The sequence below is a fragment of the Botryllus schlosseri genome, chromosome 3 (genome assembly GCF_051294905.1).
Source record: "Botryllus schlosseri isolate E-star chromosome 3, Bs_hap1, whole genome shotgun sequence".
NCBI classification, from domain to species: domain Eukaryota; kingdom Metazoa; phylum Chordata; class Ascidiacea; order Stolidobranchia; family Styelidae; genus Botryllus; species Botryllus schlosseri.
The window spans coordinates 36,850,478-36,873,410 of record NC_137238.1 but is presented as its reverse complement, the minus strand read 5'-3'; the positions used below and the strand labels follow the sequence as shown (position 1 = coordinate 36,873,410).

At 38.7% G+C, this 22,933-nt stretch overlaps 4 protein-coding genes and 1 long non-coding RNA gene across 5 annotated transcripts in view; 4 read left to right on the top strand and 1 right to left on the bottom strand.

Annotated features, from left to right (window-relative positions):
• Window positions 1-22,933, bottom strand: part of LOC145435257 (uncharacterized) — a 344,196-nt gene that overhangs the window by 177,478 nt on the left and 143,785 nt on the right. The window lies entirely within an intron of this gene.
• The window catches only part of LOC145435186 (uncharacterized), a 100,932-nt gene that overhangs the window by 7,078 nt on the left and 70,921 nt on the right, over window positions 1-22,933 (top strand). The window lies entirely within an intron of this gene.
• LOC145435202 (uncharacterized) overlaps window positions 1-22,933 on the top strand; it is a 129,123-nt gene that overhangs the window by 43,144 nt on the left and 63,046 nt on the right. The window lies entirely within an intron of this gene.
• On the top strand, window positions 2,953-10,530 carry LOC145435188 (uncharacterized). The gene has a single exon (XM_080312508.1). The coding sequence runs from the start codon at window positions 7,628-7,630 to the stop codon at window positions 9,320-9,322; it is 1,695 nt and encodes a 564-aa protein (XP_080168634.1). The 5' UTR covers window positions 2,953-7,627; the 3' UTR covers window positions 9,323-10,530.
• LOC145436471 (uncharacterized) lies at window positions 19,069-22,367 on the top strand. Its single transcript, XM_080313825.1, has one exon. It carries the CDS (start codon window positions 19,557-19,559, stop codon window positions 21,609-21,611), a length of 2,055 nt encoding a protein of 684 aa, XP_080169951.1. The 5' UTR covers window positions 19,069-19,556; the 3' UTR covers window positions 21,612-22,367.

Here is a 22,933-nt window from a genome sequence, read left to right as displayed (position 1 = left end):
TTGTCAGTTTTGAGTGCGGCCATTTAGCGAGAAGCGTGTTGCCAACTAGCGGGATTCATCTGCGTACACCCGCGATCTTCTGCTGAGTTTGTTTTCCATTTATATAGGAGCCGAATTAGGTCATTGATTGTAGTGAGCGCAGCGCATGCAATCGCCGCTGGCCTGATTTGTTGCGTCAACAATATCATCGCTGGCCTTAACTCATCTGAATCCTCGAATGATTTGGCTCGTACCAGGGTTGTAATGACATGATTTTCTGATGACTCGACTCGAGTCATTTTCTCAAAATACGCATGACTCGAACCAAGTCATATGACTCGAGACTCAGACGGCCAAGACCGACATTTCATTGTAATTTCGAAGAATAGTAAAGTAACCACACTATTTAGATTCAGTATATTGGTACTGGTACTTGAAATTGCGACCAGGAACTGCTAAAAGTGAGGAAAATTAGCATATTATAAATGCGATTTATTCGATATCACCAAACATAGTTATAAAATCTGGGTTTTACAGGACTTTAACTGGAAACTGAGCAGTCAACACAATGACTTGGGCTTGGACTCGAGTCATAATACCATGACTCGTAGCCGACAATCAGCTCGATGACTTGGACTCGGTGGTGAATTGCAAATGACTCGACTTGACTCGAGTCAGAACTATAAAAGTGAGATTAGCTTGTGACTTGGAGCCTTGTGACTTGGTTACGACCCTGGCTTCTACCTCTCCATGATCTGGAAACAATGCCGCTAAGTGTATAATGATTTGCAATTGTTATGTCGTGATATGATCGTTCAAGAATGACATGGAATCGTCGCGAACAGACTTCAACTGATACTAAAACATAACCATCGCTGGTAACTCATCATACATGCAAGTTCGTCACCAAGAGATGCTTGTATAGTGGCCATTAACGCATGTTATATGTATAATTACAGAATTGAGTAAGAGTTAAAATATATTTAATGTGATGTGGAACTGTCATTATATTATTTGCGGTAGCATAAAAGGAAAATATATGAATTTTCCACATCTTTCATACTGTTCCAATGTCATAATGAGTGATACTCGACTCAAAACTCAATTCAGAATCGACTCACTCACATACTAAAGTGTGCACAACCGGACAGCCCTACATGTGGTATGTTCGATCCATGTATTACCTATGCTCATGTGCATTAGCTGCGAATTAATGATTTCAATGGTAATATTTTTTATTCTGACTTGATTTCCATTTGTGTTCAGCTGTCGATTGGCGAGGGGCAAGATTCGAGATGGTCCCATCTCTGCAAAGTTGAACAACTACAAAATTTTCAAAACTACATTAGAATTAACCTACTGAATTCTCAAAAACTTTGAAATTGAATTCAACTCGGAATGAGTAAGAAACACGACAAATACCAAAGTCAAGTTCAGTTTATATCACATCAGACTTCATTCTTATAAGCAGGTGAATGGAAAATGTCTGTGCACCAAGCCTTCCGACTCATTTTGCACAATAGATCTCTCCTGTAGGATTTTCTGGAAAGCCAGAAATAAATTAGAATTAAAATTGGAGCATAGGGACATATCAAAAATTAGATAAGAAATATATTAACGGCATTTCGATCTAATTAGTTTAGTTAGACAACTAGAATAATCAACTAGGCCAGTGTTTCTAAACCTTGACTACAGCGGAAAAACGGCGCAACGGTAGATGGTGTAATAGTAATCATGTTCATAGGGCATAGGGATACCGTAATTTACCGAATATAGTTCGCCCCCATGTATAATACGCACCCTTGAAATGGCGTGAAAATTCTGGGAAAAAGCCTGTGTCCATGTATAGTACGCACCCTGCATTCGCAGTACATGACTAGCTGCGGTTTAGTATTCGATGTTATTCTGTTTTGTAATGTCACTGTCGCGCAATCATGACAATTAACGGCATTGTCTCTAAACGAGAGTAGATAGTAGCCAAAGCCTGTGAGGTCGGCGACGCAGTAGTTCAGGCTAGCGACACACGACATCTTGGGCACGAGGCGCAATTGGAAACAAACATGAAGAAAGGTGTGAATTCAAGTTTTTGATCGAGGGAGATTTTTTCAAGGCTTGCTGTACCCATGTTTAATACGCACCCCCCTATTTTAGGCCGAAAAATCGGTGAAATTTTGCGCATTATACATGGAAAATTACGGTAGTTCTATAGTGGAATGTCCGGCATACCAACAAGATTTGGAGCACTAAATATTTGTTTACTGTGAAGTCAGTCGGGAGCTGGTCTTTTCACGTTATGATGAGCACCTAGCAGGTCTCCGTGTTTACGAAACACAATTCGAGTCGGCATTATGAGAAAAATCATACACTCTGTTGAGGCGCAATACCTGCTAGCTACCGGCTACCCCATGAAATTTTTAAGTTGTCCAAAAAAACGATGCATAAAAAATTCGTCCAAATTCCAACCTGTACTGTACAAGCATAGTTATTGTAGTACAAAATTTTGGATTTAGGAAAATTTAGGCATTCACGGTGGCAAATTCTTCAATTATTTATTATAGGTCCACCCACCGTGAATACTAGCCTATGATTTGAAATCTCAAATTTTCAACATCAATAACTTCTTTTCGACTGGTCCGAATTGAGTCAAATTAGTTGCATATCGTTTTTTTCAGACGATCTAACAATTTCATAGGACAGCCATGTAAATTTGAAAAAAAAATATTTTTATTAAATTATCCAAAACTTTCTCTCTCATGACAATGCCACTACAGGTTGGAGTTGAGCAAAAATTTGTGTGCAGCGTTTTTAAGGTAACCGAACAATTTTATCAAGGAGCCAGGACAATTTGAAAAAAGTCATGTTTGAACATTTGAGTAGAACTGCATTGATACATAGTTGCTTAATGATATGTTCACAGTGGCAAAGATAGTTGCATTTGGCTGCTTGCATTTATATATTTTTGTTTGAATCTAGAAAGATGCGAAATGTCTATTATGCTCTATGATTCTGTCAATAGTGCTGTCCACAATCTAATCATGCTCTCACTCGAAGGGGGTCAGTAAAGAAGTACCTGTACATTTCAAAGTACATCAAGTAGATTTTGCCTATGGTTATGATTTTAGACTACCGGTACCTCTACTTCATAGTTTTCTGGTTTTTAGGTAAAACTAGGCCTAGAATACTTACTTTTTTACTTGCAATTCATTACTTCTACTTGAGCGCCGATGAGGACTACTTTGAACACCTTTGCTCTTACTTCAAACAGGAATTTCTGTATAAATAGTGCACTGGGAAAGCCATCTTTTCCTCACAATTTCTGTACTACAGTGGTTCTCAACCGGGGGTCTGCGAGGCATTTTCAGAGGGTGCGCGGAACCTTTTGAATTTGCAATATGATTGACATCCTACCGTAATTTTCCATGTAAAATGCGTGAAATTTTATCGATATTTTGTCCTAAAATCGGGGGGAGGGCGCGCACTGCGCATTGTGCATGGGTAGGCCTGCAACAACTCCCGAAAACTTCTCCCTCAAAATAAAACTTGGAATCACACCTTTCTTCTTGTTTGTTGTCAATCACGAATCACTTTCAGCCATCCTGCCCAGTAATTAGTATTATAGGAGTTGGGCACTGCCAGTTAGCGAGAAGTGTGAAGAGAAGAAGCGAGATTCATCTGCGCTGCACAACAGCACGCCATCTCCTGCTGAGTTGGTTTGTACGCGAGTAAAATTAGGTCATTGATTACTATACGCGCGCGCAATCCTCGCTGGCCTCGCGTCAACAACAGGCCTGAATAATCGCATCTATAACAGGCCCGGTGCGCAAGATATCATCGTTGGCTTGAACACTCAGTGAGTACCGATGACGATGATGACTACTTTGCTCTTACAGGAGTTTGTGTATTAATAGTACATTAGGCTTAAGCCATCTGATCGTCACAATTCTCTACTGGAAATCACACATTTCTTCTTGTTTGTTGTCAATCGCGAATCACATTCAGTCATCCTGCCCAGTAATTCGTATTATCATAGTTGGGCGCTGCCAATTTCCGAGAAGTGTGGAGAGAAGAAGCGAGATTCTTCTGCGCTACACAAAAGCACGCGATTTCCTGCTGAGTTGGTTTGCCACTTGGCCTGATGCATCCCGTCAATAACAGGCCTGGTCACGCTGGCTTGAACAATTGCATCTACAATAGGTCTAGTGCCCACAATATAATCGTTGGCCCGGGCAATCCTATCTGCAACAGGCCTTGTGCGCAAGATATTGTTGCTGGCCTGAACTATTGTGTCTTGGGTCTCACATGCTTTGTATTCTATCTCTCCATCGTTAAGTGTATAAATGATTAGCGATTGGTATGTCACGATGGTCCGACAGTGACATCGCAAAACAGAATGACATCGACTCTCCGCGAGCAGACTTAACATGCGTAAAAGATCCCCGCCAATACTATAACAACGCCAACATGCGTAAAAGATTCCAGCCAACACCATAACAACGCCATCGCCGGTAACTGATACGCGCGAGCTCGTCAACAAGTGAAGCTTGTATAATCAGCATTTACGCATTTACTATGCAATTTGCATGTAGGCCTACTGCTCGTGCAGGGTGTAAATTACCTAGGGGGCGTCTTATACATGGAAAATTACGGTAATTTGGAATTTTCTAAGTGGGACAAATCATAAGGCCATTTCGCTTCATAACGGCTAAAGCCTTAGGACTGTCACATCAACAGAATGGCCGTCTGAGATGAAATATCCTATACTCTCCATCGCCCGAACTCATTTTAATTGCAGGTAGTCCAACTGATACAAATATATTGCTATTTTGACATGAAGATATATATAGATAGCAGTTTTTCCTAATCCGTTATAATGGGATTGAAACCTCACTGCGGAATCCCATTTTTTCAGTGATATTCATAATGCCTATTCCAAGAGAACTTCAAGATAAGCTGCTGCATATAAATTATTAGCCTGGGTGACGTGAAATGTTCATTAAAAAATATGTTTCACAATTTTGGTGCCAATTATGTTGCGATCATACCCAAAGTTGTCGGAATCGGTATACACGGTAACATTCATTCCATATGCCTCAACCTATCTCTGTGGAAATGGATTCGGCTCTCGCTCATATCTAATCAAACGTGCGGTTTTACAAGACACAAACATGTATTTCAAAAATGCAACTGCAGAATTTTCTTTGAAATAGTGAATGTCTTAATAATTTCTACATGTCATATGAGTATGATGTTATTTTCATGAAAAAGTCAATTTGTTGCTGTTTATCACTTGTTTATGAATACCGTAATTTTCCATGTGTAATGCGCAAAATGTTCACGATATTTGTCCTAAATCGGGGTGCGTATTATGCATGGGTACAAGAAGCCTTGAAAAAATATCTCCCTCGAAACATAATTCGAAAACACACCTTTCTTCATGTTTGTTCTAATCATGCATCACATTCAGCCATCATGTCCCGTAATTCGTATTATCAGTGTTACTCGCTGCCAATTAGTTAGAAGTGTGTTGCCAATTAACGTCTGCGCTGCACAACAGCAAGCAATCTCCTGCTGAGTTAGTTTGCCGTTTGTACGTGAGCAAATTAGGTCGCTCCAACGACAGGCCTGAACAATCGCGTATACAACACGCCATATGCGCAATATCTAATCGTTGGCCTAAGCCTAACCACTACAGTCACATCTCTAACAGGCCCGGTGCCCATGACATAATCGTTGGCCTGAGCAATCGTACCTGTAATAGGCCTCGTGTGCAGGTTGTCGCTGCCCGTGACTCGCGTCGCGGGCTTCGCAGGCTTTGGCTTCCATCTATCATCGTTTAGATTAGAGACAATGCCGGTAAGTGTATAATGATTAGCGATCGTTATGTCATGATTGGTGAACATTGACATCGCAAAACAGAATGACATCGAATACTAAAACCCATCTATTCATGTACTGTGAATGCATGGTGCGTACTATACATGGGTACAGGCTTTTTCTCAGAATTTACACAATCGCACATGTCTGCAGACATTCGATGTCATTCAGTTTCGCGATGTCACTCTTTAATCACAATCGGTAATCAGTATACAGTTAACGGCGTTGTCTCCAAGCCATCGAGAGATAGGAGCCAACGCATGCTAGGCTCTAGAAGCGATGGTTGGCCACTGGCCAGCGATAATATATAGTCGTACCAGGCCTATTGCAGATGTGATTGTGTAGGCCAGTGATGGTATAGTGCGCACCATGCCCATTGCAGCTGTGATTCTTCAAGCCAGAGGAACTGGGCTTGCTGGAGACGCGATAAATCAGGCCAGCAACGATTGCCGAGCGCACGGCAATCAACGACCTAAATTCGCGATCTTCTCAGCGGGAGATCGCGTCGCGTTACATTGTGCACAGACTAATCTCGCTAATTGGCAACGCCCTTCTCGCTAATTGGCCGCGGCAACATGTTAACTTGCTCACATAAGCGGCAGCAGGTAATGTCGCGAACAGAAAAACATTGCGATTTGTTCTAAATAGCACAATTGACGACTATGCCAATACATGCCAAACGGAGTTCTCGATATGCCGCATACCTTGCATAACCAGGTTCGGCGCCTATGCATGGTACTGTTCATTGTGTACCAACAGACGCGATTCATTGGTAATGTCAATAGTGTTATATACAATCCTTCGATGATCTCACTTTACACTAGTTTCCAAACGTTCGTATATATCAGATGGTGTTGCCATTGCAAGTGAATGGGACACCGTGCTCTTGCCCTGCGTGCAATTTTGGCAGCAACCCTTTTCAACAACCCCATATTCAAACCGCAGGGAAAATATTTACTTTTCATTCCAGCTCATCTCTGTGGCTCTCTGATGAAAATGGATTCTGCCAAAATTGCACGCAGGGCAAAATTACTTGCAAACGTGGAAATATTGAGAGTCGGGCCTGTACTTCGGCAGATTTGACAACTAGAAAATACTCGTAGTATAATTAGACTAATTAAAGTGCAATGCCGGTAATCTAATTCTATGCTCTAATTTTAATTTCCAATCTAATTTCAGATTTTTCTGAAAATGCTACAAGAAAACTGTATAGTGGGAAACGAGCCAAGCTTGGTGTACAGACATTTGAAATCGTCCTTATGACACTAAATACCATTTCATATGACCTGATCTTGATTCTACTTTTGAGTTTTTGTGGTTTCTGTAATTATTTAAATTAAAATATTATTTATAAAAATGTATAGCTATCATTCTAATCCTAATCTAATTTAAAAAAGCTTAACATATTATAGTTGTCCAAGTCTCTGATAGTATGCAGCTCCACTTGGTCCACCATTTAAGTTGGGTCATTTTATCTCAGTTCTCTGTTAAGTGTTACAAGTTCCGCCTGTTGCACGGTCTGCCCATTCCGACAATTAGAGTTGACCATGACTGTCTGTTGAAAATTCATTCAGAAATCTATAACCTTAAAATAATGGAACTTGTATGTTATCTCCACTGTGACGACTAAGGGAGTTTTGTGAAATATCTGGCGACCAGTTCCACAAAAAGCGCGACTTCGAACTCAGTATTCTAAAGATTGATCACCACTTCAAGATCATCAGTTTGATATTACGGGAAAGGGTTTTCTTGAATCGGTAACGCCAAGCTTACTATGGATTATACTGGTGCTGCGATCACAAATACTAAATGTGAAATATGTGGGAAAGCATTTGTTTGGAAGAAAAGCCTCAAGCTTCATATGGAGATCCATGCTGGTTTGAAAAACCATACATGTGACGTATGTGCAAAATCATTTACCCAGAAGGGTGCACTCAATAGTCATATGAAGATGCATGTTGGTTTCAGAAACCATACTTGTGACGTATGTGCGAAAACATTTACTCGAAAGGGTGCACTCAATTGTCATATGAAGATGCATGTTGACATCAAAAATTATAAATGCGTTATGTGCGACAAGGAATTTTCTCGTAAATGGACCCTCTTGAGTCATATGAAAATTCATGCTGATATCAGAAATCATACATGTGATATGTGCGGGAAAGCATTTCGTCATAAATGTAACCTCAAGAATCATCAGAATGCTCATGCTGGCATGAAAAATCATAAATGTGATATATGTGGAAGAGGATTTACTGAGAGTGGTAGCCTCAAGCTTCATATGGACCTGCATGCAGGTATCAAAAATCATAAATGCCGCATATGTCTGAAAACATTTTCTCAGAAGAGCACCCTCAAGCAACATATGGAGACACATGTTGGCGTAAAAAATTATAAATGTGGTATTTGTGGGAAAGCATTTACTCAGATGTCTGGCTTGATAGCCCATATGCACACACACTCAGATAACAAAAGACATATATGTGGTATCTGCGGGAGGGACTTTCACAGAAAACTTGACCTCTGGAATCATATGAGTAGCCATACTGGTGTCAAAAATCATAAATGTGAGGTATGTGGAAAAGCATTTGTTCAGAAGTCCCAGGTCAGGCTTCATATGGATACACATGTTGGTGTCAAAAACCATAAATGTGACATATGCTCGATCACCTTTACTCATAAGAATGGCCTCAGGAGTCATATGGAGATGCATGCTGGCATAGCGAAATATAAATGTGATGTATGTGGTAAGGCCTTTACTCAGATTCAGAGCTTGAGGATTCATGTGGATATGCATACTGATATCAAAAACCATGTATGTGATATCTGCGGGAAAGAATTTCGTGTAAAATGTAGCCTAGATTGTCATATGAATATTCATGCTGGCATCAGAAATCATAAATGTGATATATGTGGAAAAGCGTTTTCTCAAAGTGGTGGCCTCAAGCGTCATATGGACCTTCATGCTGGTGTCAAAAATCATAAATGCGACGTATGTCTGAAGACATTTTCCCAGAAGAGCACCCTCGCGTCTCATATGGAAATACATGTTGGGGTTGAAAATTATGAATCCGATATTTTTGGTAAAGCATGTGCTCAAATGTCTGCATTAAAAAGCCATATGAATATGCACTCTGACCATAAATGTGATATCTGCGGGAGGGAATTTAATAGGAAAATTAACCTCGACTGTCATATGAGTAGTCATGCTGGCATCCAAAATCATAAATGTGATATATGTGGAAAAGCGTTCTCTCAGAGTGGTGGCCTCAAGCTTCATATGGACCTGCATGCTGACATCAAAAATCATAAATGTGATATATGTGGAAGAGCGTTCTCTCAGAGTGGTGGCCTCAAGGTTCATATGGACCTGCATGCTGACATCACAAATCATAAATGTGACATGTATGAAAACATTTTTTCGAAAGAGGACCCTCAAGCGGCATATGGAGATTCATGCTGCAATTAAAAATTATAAATGAGATATTTGTGGAAAAGCATTAAGTCGATGTCTGGGTTGAAGCTTCATGCAGATATTCATGCTAATATTAAAAACCATTTATGCGGGAGAGAATTTCATAGTGAATGTAACCTCCGGCATCATTCATCTGCCATATGGAGATGCATACTGGCGTTAGCAATCATAGATGCAATGGATGTGGAAAATCATATACTCGGAAGGGTTACCTGATGCGTCATGTGGACGAATATGCTGATACCATAGCATAATATATCCTGATAACGTCGATCAAAAAGTAGCTGGATTTAGTGGAAATATACTCCCAGCATTGGTATCAATCCATATAAGATGATATCCGTTAGCTTTTCAGGATATGCTGTGCTTGCCATGAGAAACGCAGCAAATAAGTTCAACGTGATCATTGCTATCGTATTCTTATCAAATGCGTTGATATGTAATAATTGAACTTTTGGACCACGACCTGACCTATCGATCCCCGTCCATGACATGCCACCCCATTTTTTGTTGATTGCTTTTTTCTATACTATCTTCTTTTACTGTTCATTCAGTGTGCATGCCTCCTCTCTACATCGTGTGATTCCATGTACTACTCCAAGTCGCTTCAACACCTTCCTATCTTTTCATTGTATCGCATTTTGTGGTGTATTGAACTCCGTGGCGGCTCGTCCTATAGGGCTACTGGGGCATTCAAATTCAAAATGATGTGTTGGATTCAATATGACAGGCCCAATCTATGAGATAACAATGGCGTATGTTTCTGAACTCTTTGACCTATCCAGTTAGGTCATACATAATATCTGGACTCGAGTTATAGTCTCATATATATATGAAAATGAGAATTTGGATGAGGTCTTTGCTTCTCTTGAAAAGAATAATTTGATGGACGATTTAATGTCACAAAATTCAGTGGTTTGCCAAGTGAGCTGCTGCATCACATGAATGAAAGCTACCAACTGGTGGAAGAGGGGTCGAATCTGACAGAACTGAGATAATTTGCAATGACGCTGCAGTCGTAATGATGATGGATAGAATCGATCTGCAAAAAGATCTATGTAGAGTGCTTGTATAGTACACCACTATAGCAAGTTTGTCGCGTTGTGATATTACTGAAAGGGAATTTATTGTTACCTAATTCTATTGTATCATGTTCTGACGATTGAAGGTTTTAATATGCTGTCTTGTTGCTCTTGTACAGACTGTAAACTACTATAGGCCTACTGAGTAGAGGGAAGGCATACTGGAGAATTATACATGCAGGTATGGTAAATTTCAGACCTGGTTTCTAGTACACAAAGTACTACCATTCTTCGAATCGTGTTTTTTTTTCAATCAGAGGACTTGGACTGACTATAGCTTTAAAAAAATTATATTAGGATAGAGATTGATTAAAGATTGAAGATGTTTAGGGTAATTTCATCTCATATCAACCTAAGAAAAATCGATTTCGAATCGTCGCCATCAAATTTAGGATTTTGCTGAAATTTGGCTCAAAACAGTGTATAGGACAGGGGTGGACAAACGTTTTGTGCGGCCCGCGAGAGTCTAAAGAAACTAATTTGAAATATTGATAAAATAAGTAGGCCTACTAAAAATCGAATTAATGCAGGGACTTGATTAAACTTTTTCTTAGTATATTTCACCATGATAATTCTAAGGCAGTGGTTCTCAACCTGGAGGACGCACCCCCCTTGGGGTCGTGAAAGCATCTGAACGGGAACGCGAAGCTGAGCCCAGCTGAAAAGTTCTTTCGTTCTCCGCACAATTTACATATTCATAATTATGGCTTTGTATTTCATATTTAAAATCTCTCATCCATAGTAACAACCTTCCATGCCACAAAACCATCCGTCAGGATTGCCAGCATCCTGGTTGTGTTTTATGATATGACGACAAGGGGGCGCGAACTCTTTCACCATCATAAGGGGGGGGGCATGTCTTAAAAAGTTTGAGAACTACTTTCTAAGGTAAGTACTACCTATATTATTCTCCATGTTTAATTTCTGGCGCGACAGCCCGATCTCAAGGCCCACGCAGTTTAAAAGGTTTCAACTGCTGAACATCACAGAGATCCTAAACGAGATAGACATAATTCGGATCACGAGTGTGATTTCAGATTGGCCACTCCAGTTTTAATTGTTTCAGTGATGTGCTTATAAAAAAACGATTTGCGCGTGTCTTAAAAAGATTCGTTCTCTGTATTCGTACAATTAGGGTATTTATATTTTATCTACACATATAGTAGAAGCGTGTTTGAAGCTAACATGGTTATGATGGTGTCTGCAGTGTGTGTCCTGGAACTGAACCTAATGTGGAATTAGTAAATCTATGAATATATCGCTGCTCACAGATTTAAATTTAAATTCTAAGTTGCAACATAAGAATCCTCCGAACAGCTTGAAACGCCATTCTACACAACTTCTGAGTATTTAGGAAGCTGTAAAAAATGTTGCAAAAACATTCCCTATTTATTATATAAAAATGAATAAAAAAATTTCAAATTTTTCTGTTCACCCCATGAAAATGTTAAGATGTGTATAGAGACGAGGCTCACCAAATTTGGCTCAATTCCAACCTGCGAGAGCGGATTGATGTCGAAAAATTTTGATTTGAATAATATAGTATTTACGGTAGGCACAGCTATAATAAATAATTAAGGAATTACGGAATTGGTCACCGTAAATACTATTTTTTTCGAATCCAAAATTTTTCTACGCCAATAACTCCGCTTGCACTGGTTGGAATTGAACCAAATCTGGTGAGCATCGTTTCTATAGACAACCTAACAATTTTATGGGGTGAACAGAAAATTATGAATTTTTTTATTCATTTTTATAAAATAAATAAAAAAACTTTGGTCTCCTGTAGCAATGCGGCTACTGGTTGGAATCGAACCAAATTTGGTGTGCAAGCTTCAATTAGGTAACCTAACTATTTTATCAAGTAGCCAGTAGAATTGGAGAAAAAAGTCATTTTTGAACAGTGAACATCCTAATATACATTTATTTAAAGGTAACAGAATATAACAGAATAAGGACAAGCAATGAAAATGAAGTGCCTGTAGACGCAAACTTGGACATCTCGATTTCTAGATGCCCAATTAGACTATTTAGTGAGATGCCGGTAATATAATTCTAATTTAATTTGTGAAATGTTTCTATGCTCCAAATTTAATATCTTACTGCTGGTTTTCGTATAAATATTACCGGAGAACTGTATACTACAGTGTATAGTGCGAAACGAGCCAAGTTTGTTGCGCAGACATTTGATATTCTCATGCCTATAACCGAAATGAAACTATGATTTGATATTACCTCAACTTGATTCAATGTCCATGTTTTCACGAATTCAGTAATTAGAATTCAAATCTACTTTGGAAAAAACTTGGGTCTCATAATTCTAATTGTAATGTAATTTGGAAATAACTGTGCAGCTATACTGTAATATTTCGTGTATAATTCGCAAAATTTGTATGATTTATTGTTCAAAAATCTGGGGTGCACATTATGCATGGGCATTAGGGCTGTTCAAAAATAACTTTTTTTCCCCGATTCTAGTCGGTCACCTCTTAAATCGTCAGGTTACCCTAAAAAACGCTGCACACCAAATTTGGTTCAATTCTAACAAGTATAGGGCTCCACAGATCCAATTGAATTTTTTAATTTAAACAGGAAAATTGAAAAAACATTCAAATTTTTCTGTCAACCCCATGAAATTGTTGAGCTGTCTTCAGAGACCATGCAAAATAAATTTGACTCAATTCCAACTAGTAGAAGCGGAGTTATTGGAGTTTTTCTTTGATAATTCCCAGAGTATCCACCAATCAAGGATAATCCGAGAAATTGTCAAGTTGTCCGTAAAAACGATGCACAACAAATTTGGCTCAATTCCAACCAGTACAAGCAAAGTTATTGGAGTACAAGATTTGGTTCTGGAATAAATAGTATTTATGGTGGCAAATTCATAATAGGTCTAGCCACCGTAAATACTATAATTTGAAGTCTCAAATTTTGAACCTAGGTACTTTTCAGTTTATTTTTCCAGTGGTCCAACATCTTCTCTAAGTTTATAATCTGGTCTCTTTCGGGTCTTCTCAGGCTTTCCATTGCAGTTGACCTCTTAACTACACCGCCGATTCCGTCGCAAGCCGACTTTCCATGACTGGTAGCAAAGAATGTCCACTCAGCAGCTACTCCGAAATCCTCCTTATGCTGGCATAAATTCAAGAAATTTTTGCAGTTTTTATACTGTGCCGCGCAGCCATTACTGAAATTTTGGAGTTTTGTTTTAAGATAGTCAATTGTTTGTTTTTGAATTTCATACACCATCCCAACATCATGAGTCAAATATTCCGAGAGAAAGCACAGACTAAAATGATTTATTTCTCCTCTGCTACTATAATAACATACCACTGGATGTACGGTGCAATTTCTGTGCGTCCAATGATACCCTTGAACTTCGTCTTGAACGTAGAAAGAATAGTTTTCGCTAAAATCAAGTAAACACAAAACTGTGTCATCTTCTAGTTTTTCCTTTCGTGATTTTAAATAATTAGATTGCTGCTTGGCGATGAATGAGTGGGGAAGAAGTTTGATCAGCATTTTGTATAAAAGATCCAAAAAGTCATCAACAGAAAGGGATTGAAAAAACATTTCAGTTCTGTCCGTCGTGACCCACTGTGAAAATGTGACGTTGATGCAATCAACCAGCTTGGAAGCTAAAAAATTCTTAACATCATCATCAGAGGGACAGTTGTTGCAGCGTTGTAGCATACATTCTTTGTTGTTTGAGTCACATACCATCATATCAATAAGATCATTGTAAGTTTGCTCGAACTGGCCCCCCTTCAACATCAATTTAACATTTTAGTGTATGGAACACACACATACAGCATGTGTTCCCGACGAGCCTGCCAACACACATTGTTTGGGCCTCAGTGCAGCAAATGATGAAAACCCGACAGTAATTCTGGGATGCTGAACTTTGAACTCTTGATATAGCTCTTTCAGAGTGCACAGAATGAGCCGCTTTTGTTCATGAACATTACGGGCCACACTAACTTTGTCACGACACCCAGGCATAATCCTTGTATAATTATCATCACAATAAAAGTCAGAAATCTGTTTTTTTATTTCTCCGCTTAAAGGCCTTCCTTTCTTGTCCGGTTGTGTACTGAGAATTCCTGATTTTTGTTTGAGGGCTCTAGCCTGTCGAACCATATAATTTGAAACATGAAAGAAGTTTTCAATTTCAGTTAGAGTCCATGAATTTGCTACCAACGTCAAGAGTTGAATTTTTCGTGATTTCGTTGCACCATTCTCCAGAATCTTTTCCTTTACCTCAAACATCAATTCATCAAAATCTTTTGCTTTCTCTTTTATCTTTCTATCAGTCGATTCTTCTTCAATTCCTAATTTTTGCAACGGTACATCCAGAGCTTTCGCCATCTTATTAGTCAAATCATTATTTATACGACCAAGTTTTCTCTTGCCATAAGAAGGCCTGTTTCTTGATGGAGTGCTGTGTGGTTTGAAAGGGGATTGTCCAATTTCAATCAATGCTCTATCAAGCTCCATTCTGCATACTGATCTGCTGACTGTCATGGTATCATTCTCACTGTTGCCAGGCTCTCTGTGGAAATTTAGTGGCTGCCCTGCTACCGAAACTTGATCATCATCAATAAGTTTATTCAACCTGGTTTTGCAATTACCACAAACTTTCTCTCCTGGAAGTACTACAATTTCACTTGCACAGTGGTTGAGTAATTTAACAAATTCCAAACTAATGACCTGCAGGACCCGAGATATTTTTTTCTTGTGACACCTAAATGGGTCGCAACAGTTTTTCTGGCTGAATTCCAACTTGTCTAGTGTAATAGCTTTGTGGTGGGCGCAAATGGTTTGTATTTCATGCTCTCTATTGAACAGGTTGACTCGAAACATGATTTTTTCTTTTTCGTCACTTTCTAAATCCGCAAACAACAAAAGTTTTTTTGGTGCAAATGTAATTCTGTGGCATTCTTCCTTTTTGTTAGTCAGAAGTCAAACACTGCAAAACTGAAGTTCGCCACTCATGTTGACTCTCGTAAGCTGATAGATATGCTATAATCAACTAATCTGTTGAATATAAAGCAGCTGTGTCAGTTACACCTGTAGCCTAAAATATCTTACAACTTGAGGAAAATACAAAACTATAGATCCTTGAAATCACTATTGTTATTCCTCAGAATGTACTACGCTTATTCTCAGCACTGCAAAACTGAAGCTCCACACTTATTTTGACTCTCGTGAGCTGATAGATATGCTAGAGTAAACTAACCTGATGAATATAAAGCATCAGTGTGAGTTACACAGCCTATCATAACTTGCGACAAAAGGAAACTAAACAACCATAGTTTTCTTTATATTTCACCGCCTGGATCCTGGATCCTTGGAATAACTATTGGTATTTCTCTAATCTAATGGTATTACGCTTACTCTCAACACTGCAAAACTGAAGCTACACACTCATTTGAACTCTCATTATATGATGGATATGCTAGAATCAACCAACCTAATACATATTAAGCTGCTGCGCGAGTTACACAACCTAAAATAGTAAGTAAAATACATGACCAAAGTTTTCTCAATATTACAATGCCTAGATCTTTGAAATCACTATCACTAATCCTCTGATGGTAATACACTTGTTCTTAGCTTTCATATGATACCTTACTTGGTCAATTTGAAGTATACCTTTTTTCAATATAAAGTCTTGAAACTTTTGTTACGCTTGACTGATTTTACCAAAGTATGACATCTGAACCCCTGTTTCACCCCTGACCTCCGGGTTTTGGAAATAGGAAAAATCTTTAAAATATGTATAACATTCTATATTTTCTGTAAATGCACTTCAATATAAGCTAAACACAGTGACTTATTTTCAATAATGTTCTAAAATTCTTGCTCCATAAAGTCATAATTTTCACGGTTGACCGAGCGCAAAAAGTGCTCTTTTTCAAACTCTCATATATCTTGAACCTGTGAATGGATTTTCATGAAATAAGTTTTGTTTGGTTTGAAATTGATCAACAATGATTGGTAACTGAAATTAATGTACATTATAAAACACGTGGTTATCTGTCTCAGTTGATTTGGGCTGGAACTACCCCCTAATAACTTCTTTTCGACTGGCTCGAATTGAGTCGAATTCGTTGTGCAACGTTTCTTCAGACAATCTAACAATTTCATGGGATAGCCAGTATATTTGAAAAAGTTTTATATTTATTTTTATTAAATACATCCAATACTTTTTCTCTTATAATAATGTCACTATGGGTTGCAATTGAGCCAAAATTGGTGTGCATCGTTTTTTAGGTAACCTAACAATTTTGTCGAGTAGCCAGTCAATTTGAAAAACAAGCCATTTTTGAACAACCCCAGTGCACAGCGGGTTATCTGCAGTCAAGTACAACTGCTTTGATACATTGTCACTCGATGATATGTACACAGTTACAAACATAGTTTTAATTGGTTGCTTGCATTTATATAGTTTTGTTTGAAACTAAAACATAGGGAAATGTCTGTTATGCTCAATAATTCTGACAATTGTGCACCAACAGTTGCGATTGGTTGGGAATGTCAATAGTGCTGCGTACAATCTAATGATGCTCTTACTCAGAGGTGGCTAGTACTTCTACTTTTCACAGCACTCGGGTATATTATGCCTACTTTCACTACTTCCTCAAGTGGTTATGGTTTAAGACTACTTCTACTCGATAGTTTTCTGGTTTTTGGGCAAAACTAGGCATAGGATACTTACTTTTGACTTGTAAATCGCCACTTCTACTTGAGTAAACATTGACTGGTACTTCTACTTTAGTGCCGATGATGACTACTTTGAACACCTTTCCTCTTACTTTAAACAGGAATTTCTGTATAATTAGTACATTGGGCAAGCCATCTTTTTCACACAATTTCTCTACTACAGTGGTTCTCAACCAGGGGTCTGCGAAGCGTTTTCTTGGGGTGCGCGAAACCTTTGAATTTGCAACATGATTGACATCCTACCGTAATTTTCCATGTGTAATGGGCAAAATGGCATGGATATTTTGTCCTAAAGTCGGGGGTGCGCGTTATGCATTGGATAGGGCTACAACAATTCTTGAAAAAAATCCTCCCTCGCAATAAAACTTGAAAGCACACCTTTCTTCTTGTTTGTTGTCTTTCGCGAATCACATTTCGCCATCCTGCCCAGTAATTCGTATTATAAGTGTTGGACGCTGCCAGTTAGCGAGAAGCGTGAAGAGATGAAACGAGATTCGTGCGTGCTGCACAACAGTATACCATCTGCTGCTCAGTTGGTCATTGATTACTGTGTAGGCGAACAAGCCTCGCTGGTCTGATTTATTGCGTCAACAGCAGGCCTGAGTAATCGCATATCTACAACATGCCAGGTGCGCAAGATATCATCTCTGGCTTTAACACTAAACAATTGCATCTGCAACAGTCCTGGATCCGCTGGCCTGAACAATTGCAGCTACAATCGTTGGCCTGGGCAATCGCACATGCAATAAGCCTTGTGCGCAAGATATCGTCGCTGGCCTCAACTATCGTGTCCCGGGCCTTGCATGCTTTGGATCCTATCTCTTCATCGTTCAGAGACAATGGCGTGAAGTGTATAATGATTAGTGATCGATAGGGCAAGTTTCTGCAACTTTATTTTACAGCTTCCGGCAGCTTCCTAAGTATTCGTAAGATATGTATAATGCAATTTTAAGCTGTTTGAATGAATCTTATAGTGCAACTTTTGTCCATTTTTTCATGCAACATTCTGCAACTTTTTCGATTTTTCATGAAAGTATTTACGATTTTGGTGAAATACACGGCGAAATTCGACTGAAACACCGAAAATCAGCACTGAAGTAACGCTGTTTCGGGTATTTCGGGAGATGAGCCGGAAAATTGACCCTTTTTTTATTTTTTATTTTAGTCAACCGAGCAAAATGTGGTCGAAATGCAACTTCTGCAACTTTTTTACTGTTTTAAAAAATAAATGCAACTTTTTCTCGGATTTAAGTGCGACAAAAACTTGCCCTAGTGATCGGTATGTCATGATGGTTCAACAGTGACATCGAATCGTCACGAGCAGACTTGCGACAGTAACTTGAATTTGAGGATTTTGAAAAGAGGGGTCCTGGCCTCTAAACCCTAAGACGGTTTGGTCTTTACTTCTCGCAGACATGTTTATACTGCCACGAGAATAATTATTCTGGCCGTGATGAAAATTTACCAACAAGCTGCTGCTATATTAATCAATTCAGTACACAAATATATATTTGTTAAAGAGCCATATCTTATACCGAAAAGAGCCATATATGGCTCGCGAGCCATAGGTTCCCGACCACTGCCATATTCAAACTGCAGGGAAATATTTACTTTCCTTTCCAGCTTATCTCTGTGGCTCTCTAATGCAAATGGTTTGTGCCAAAATTACAGGCAAGGCAAAATTACTTTGAAACGTTGAAATATTGAGAGTCGTGCCTGTACTTTGAAAGACTTGACAACTAGATGATACTAGAAGTATAATTAGACTAATCAAGTGAAATGCCGGTAATCCAATTCTATACTCTAATTTTAATTTCAATCAAACTTCAGGTTTTCTTGCTAAATGCTACAGGAAAACTGTATAGTGGGAAATAAGCCAAGCTTGGTGTACTGTACAGTATACAGACATTTGAAATCGTCCTTATGACAAAATACTCCATTTCCTATGAACTGATCTTGATTCAATTTTTGAGTTTTCGTGAATTCAGTAATTCTAATTGAAATATAATTTGGAATTATGTATAGCTGTCATTCCACTTTTACTCTCATTTAGAAAAGCTGAACATTTTATAGTTGTCCAAGTCTCTGATAGTGTGCAGCCCCGCTTGCTCCACCATTTATGTTTGAGTCATTTTATCTGAGTTCTCTGTAAAGTGTTGCACGGTCTGCCCGTTCCGACCGTTAGAGTTAACCATGACCATCTGTTAAAAATTTATTCAGAAAACTTGAACCTTGAAATATTGTAACTTGTATGTTATCTCCACTGTGACGATCAAGGCAGTTTTGTGAAATCTGTGACGACCATTTCCGCAAAAAGAGTAACTTGGAGCGAAGTATTCTAAAGATTGATCACGACTTCAAGACCATCAGTTTGATATTACGGAAAAGGGTTTTCTTGAATCGGTAACGTCAAGCTAACTATGGATTATACTGGTGCTGCGATCACAAATACTAAATGTGAAATATGTGGGAAAGCATTTGTTCGGAAGGAAAGCCTCAAGCTTCATATGGAGATGCATGCTGGTATGAGAAACCATACATGTGACGTATGTGCAAAAACATTTACCCAGAAGGGTACGCTCGATCGTCATATGAACATGCATGTTGGTTTCAGAAACCATACTTGTGACGTATGTGCGACAACATTTACTCGGAAGATTGCACTCAATCGTCATATGAAGATGCATGTTGGCATAAAAACTTATAAATGTTTTATGTGCGACAAGGAATTTTCTCATGAATGTACCCTCAAGAGTCATATGATAATGCATGCTGATATCAAAAGCTATAGATGTGATATGTGTGGGAAGGAATTTCGTCGTAAAAGTAACCGCAACCAACATCTGAATACTCATGTTGGCATCAAAAATCATCAATGTGATATATGTGGAAGAGGATTTACTCATAGTAGTGGACTCAAGGTTCACGTGGATATGCATGCGGGTGTCAAAAATCATAAATGTGACGTATGTGCTAAAACATTTACTCAGAAGGGTGTACTCAATCGTCATATGAAGATGCATGTTGGCATCAAAAATTATAACTGTTTCATGTGCGACAAGGAATTTTTTCATAAATGTAACCTCGTGGATCATATGATAACGCATGCTGATATCAAAAATTATACATGTGATATGTGTGGGAAAGAATTTCGTCGTAAAAGTAACCTTAAGACGCATCTGAATACTCATGCTGTCATCAAAATCCATGAATGTGATATATGTGGAAGAGGATTTACTCATAGTGGTGGCCTCAAGCTACATATGGACCTGCATGCAGGTGTCAAAAATCATGAATGCTGCATATGTCTGAAAACATTTTCTCAGAAGAGCACCCTCAAGCAACATATGGAGACACATTTTAGCGTCAAAAATTATACATGTGGTATTTGTGGGAAAGCATTCACTCAGATGTCTGGCTTGACAGTCCATATGCGCACACACTCAGATAACAAAAGACATATATGTGGTATCTGCGGGAAGGACTTTCACAGAAAACGAGACCTCGGGAATCATCTGAGTAGCCATACTGGTGTCAAAAATCACAAATGTGAGGTATGTGGAAAAGCATTTGTTCAGAAGTCTTACCTTAAGCTTCATATGGATACACATGCTGGTGTGAAAAACCATAAATGTGACATATGCTCCATAACCTTTACTCAGAACAGCGGCCTCAGGAGACATATGGAGATACATGCTGGCATAACGAAATATAAATGTGATGTATGTGGCAAGGTCTTTACTCACATTCAAAACTTGCGGAATCATGTGGATATGCATGCAGATATCAAAAACCATGTCTGTGATATCTGCGGGAAAGAATTTCGTGAAAAAAGTAGCCTAAATTATCATATGAATGTTCATGCTGGCATCAAAAATCATGAATGTGATATATGTGGAAAAGCGTTTTCTCGGAGTGGTGGCCTCAAGCGTCACATGGACCTTCATGCTGGTGTCAAAAATCATAAATGTGACGTATGTCTGCAGACATTTTCCCAGAATAGCGCTCTCGTGTCTCATATGGAAATACATGTCGGCGTTGAAAATTATAAATGTGATATTTGTGGGAAAGCATGTGCTCGGATTTCTGCATTAACAGTCCATATGAATATGCACTTTGACATCAAAAACCATAAATGTGATATCTGCGGGAGGAAGTTTAATAGGAAAATTAACCTCCAGTGTCATATGAATAGTCATGCTGGCATCAAAAATCATATATGTGATATATGTGGAAAAGCGTTTTCTCAGAGTGGTGGTCTCAATCTTCATATGGACCTGCATGCTGACATCAAGAATCATAAATGTGAAATATGTGGAAGAGCGTTCTCTCAGAGTGGTGGCCTCAAGCTTCATATGGACCGGCATGTTGGTGTCAAAAATCATAAATGTCGCATATGTACGAAAACATTTTTTCTGAAGAGCACCCTTAGGCGGCATATGGAGATTCATGCTGCAATTAAAAATTATAAATGAGATATTTGTGGAAAAGCATCAAGTCGATGTCTGGGTTGAAGCTTCATGTAGATATTCATGCTAATATCAAAAACCAAATATGATTGTGATATCTGCGAGAGATAATTTCATAGTAAATGTAACCTCCGGCATCATTCATGTGTCATGTGAAGATGCATACTGGCGTTAACAATCATAGATGCAATGTATGTGGAAAATCATATACTCGGAAGGGTACCTCATGCGTCATGTGGACAAATATGATGATACCATAGCTGAATATATACTGATAATGTCAATCAAAAAGTAACTGTATAGTGTGGAAATGTACTCCCAGCATTGGTATCAATCCAAATGAGATGATATCCGTTAACTTTTCAGGATATGCTGGGCTTGCCAGCAAATAAGTTCAACGTGGTTATTGCTATCGTATTTCTATCAAATGCGTTGATATGTAATAATTGAACTTTCGGACCACGACCTGACCTATCGATCCCCTTCCATGACATGCCACCCCATTTTCTGTTGCTTGCTTTTTTCTATACTATCTTCTTTTACTGTTCATTCAGTGTGCATGCCTCCTCTCTACATCGCCTACATCGTGTGATTCCATGGACTACTCCAAGTCGCTTCAACATCTTCCTATCTTTTCATTGTATCGCATTTTGTGGTGTATTGAACTCAGTGGTGGCTCGTCCTATAGGGCAACTGGGGCATTCAAATTCAAAGCGATGTGTTGGATTCAATATGACAGGCCCAATCTATGAGATAACAATGGTGTATGTGTCTGAACTCTTTGATCTTTTCCGGTTAGGTCATACACAATATAGTCTTATATATATATATGAAAATGAGAACTTGGATGAGGTCTTCGCTTCTCTTGAAAAGAATAATTCGATGGACGATTTAATGTCATAAAATTGAGTGGTTTGCCAAGTAAGCTGCTGCATCACATGAATGAAAGCTACCAACTGGTGGAAGAGGGGTCGAATCTGACAGAACTTAGATAATTTGCAATGGCGCTCACAGTCATAATGATGATGGGTAGAATCGATCTGCAAAAAGATATTTGTAGATAGATAAGTATTTATGAGTATACTTACTGCAATGATGATTATTCCATGCCTCTTGTGAAAGATGTACCTACCATATTAGTTTTTATTGGTATTTGTATTTGCATCAACTCATCCTGGAAGATCCCGCTTTGATATTTTTACCGTTCCCCCGCATGTCACTATTTTGTCAGTGTGTATATCATTTTACAATTTAGGCCCTTAGTATATATACATGACTGATAGCAATGTCTGCGCAATGTAGGTACAATATACGAACTTATGCTCTAC

Bases quoted from the DNA above. Each gene is read 5' to 3' on its own strand.
- LOC145435188 (XM_080312508.1), top strand. From the start codon at position 7,628: ATGGATTATACTGGTGCTGCGATCACAAATACTAAATGTGAAATATGT.
- LOC145436471 (XM_080313825.1), top strand. From the start codon at position 19,557: ATGGATTATACTGGTGCTGCGATCACAAATACTAAATGTGAAATATGT.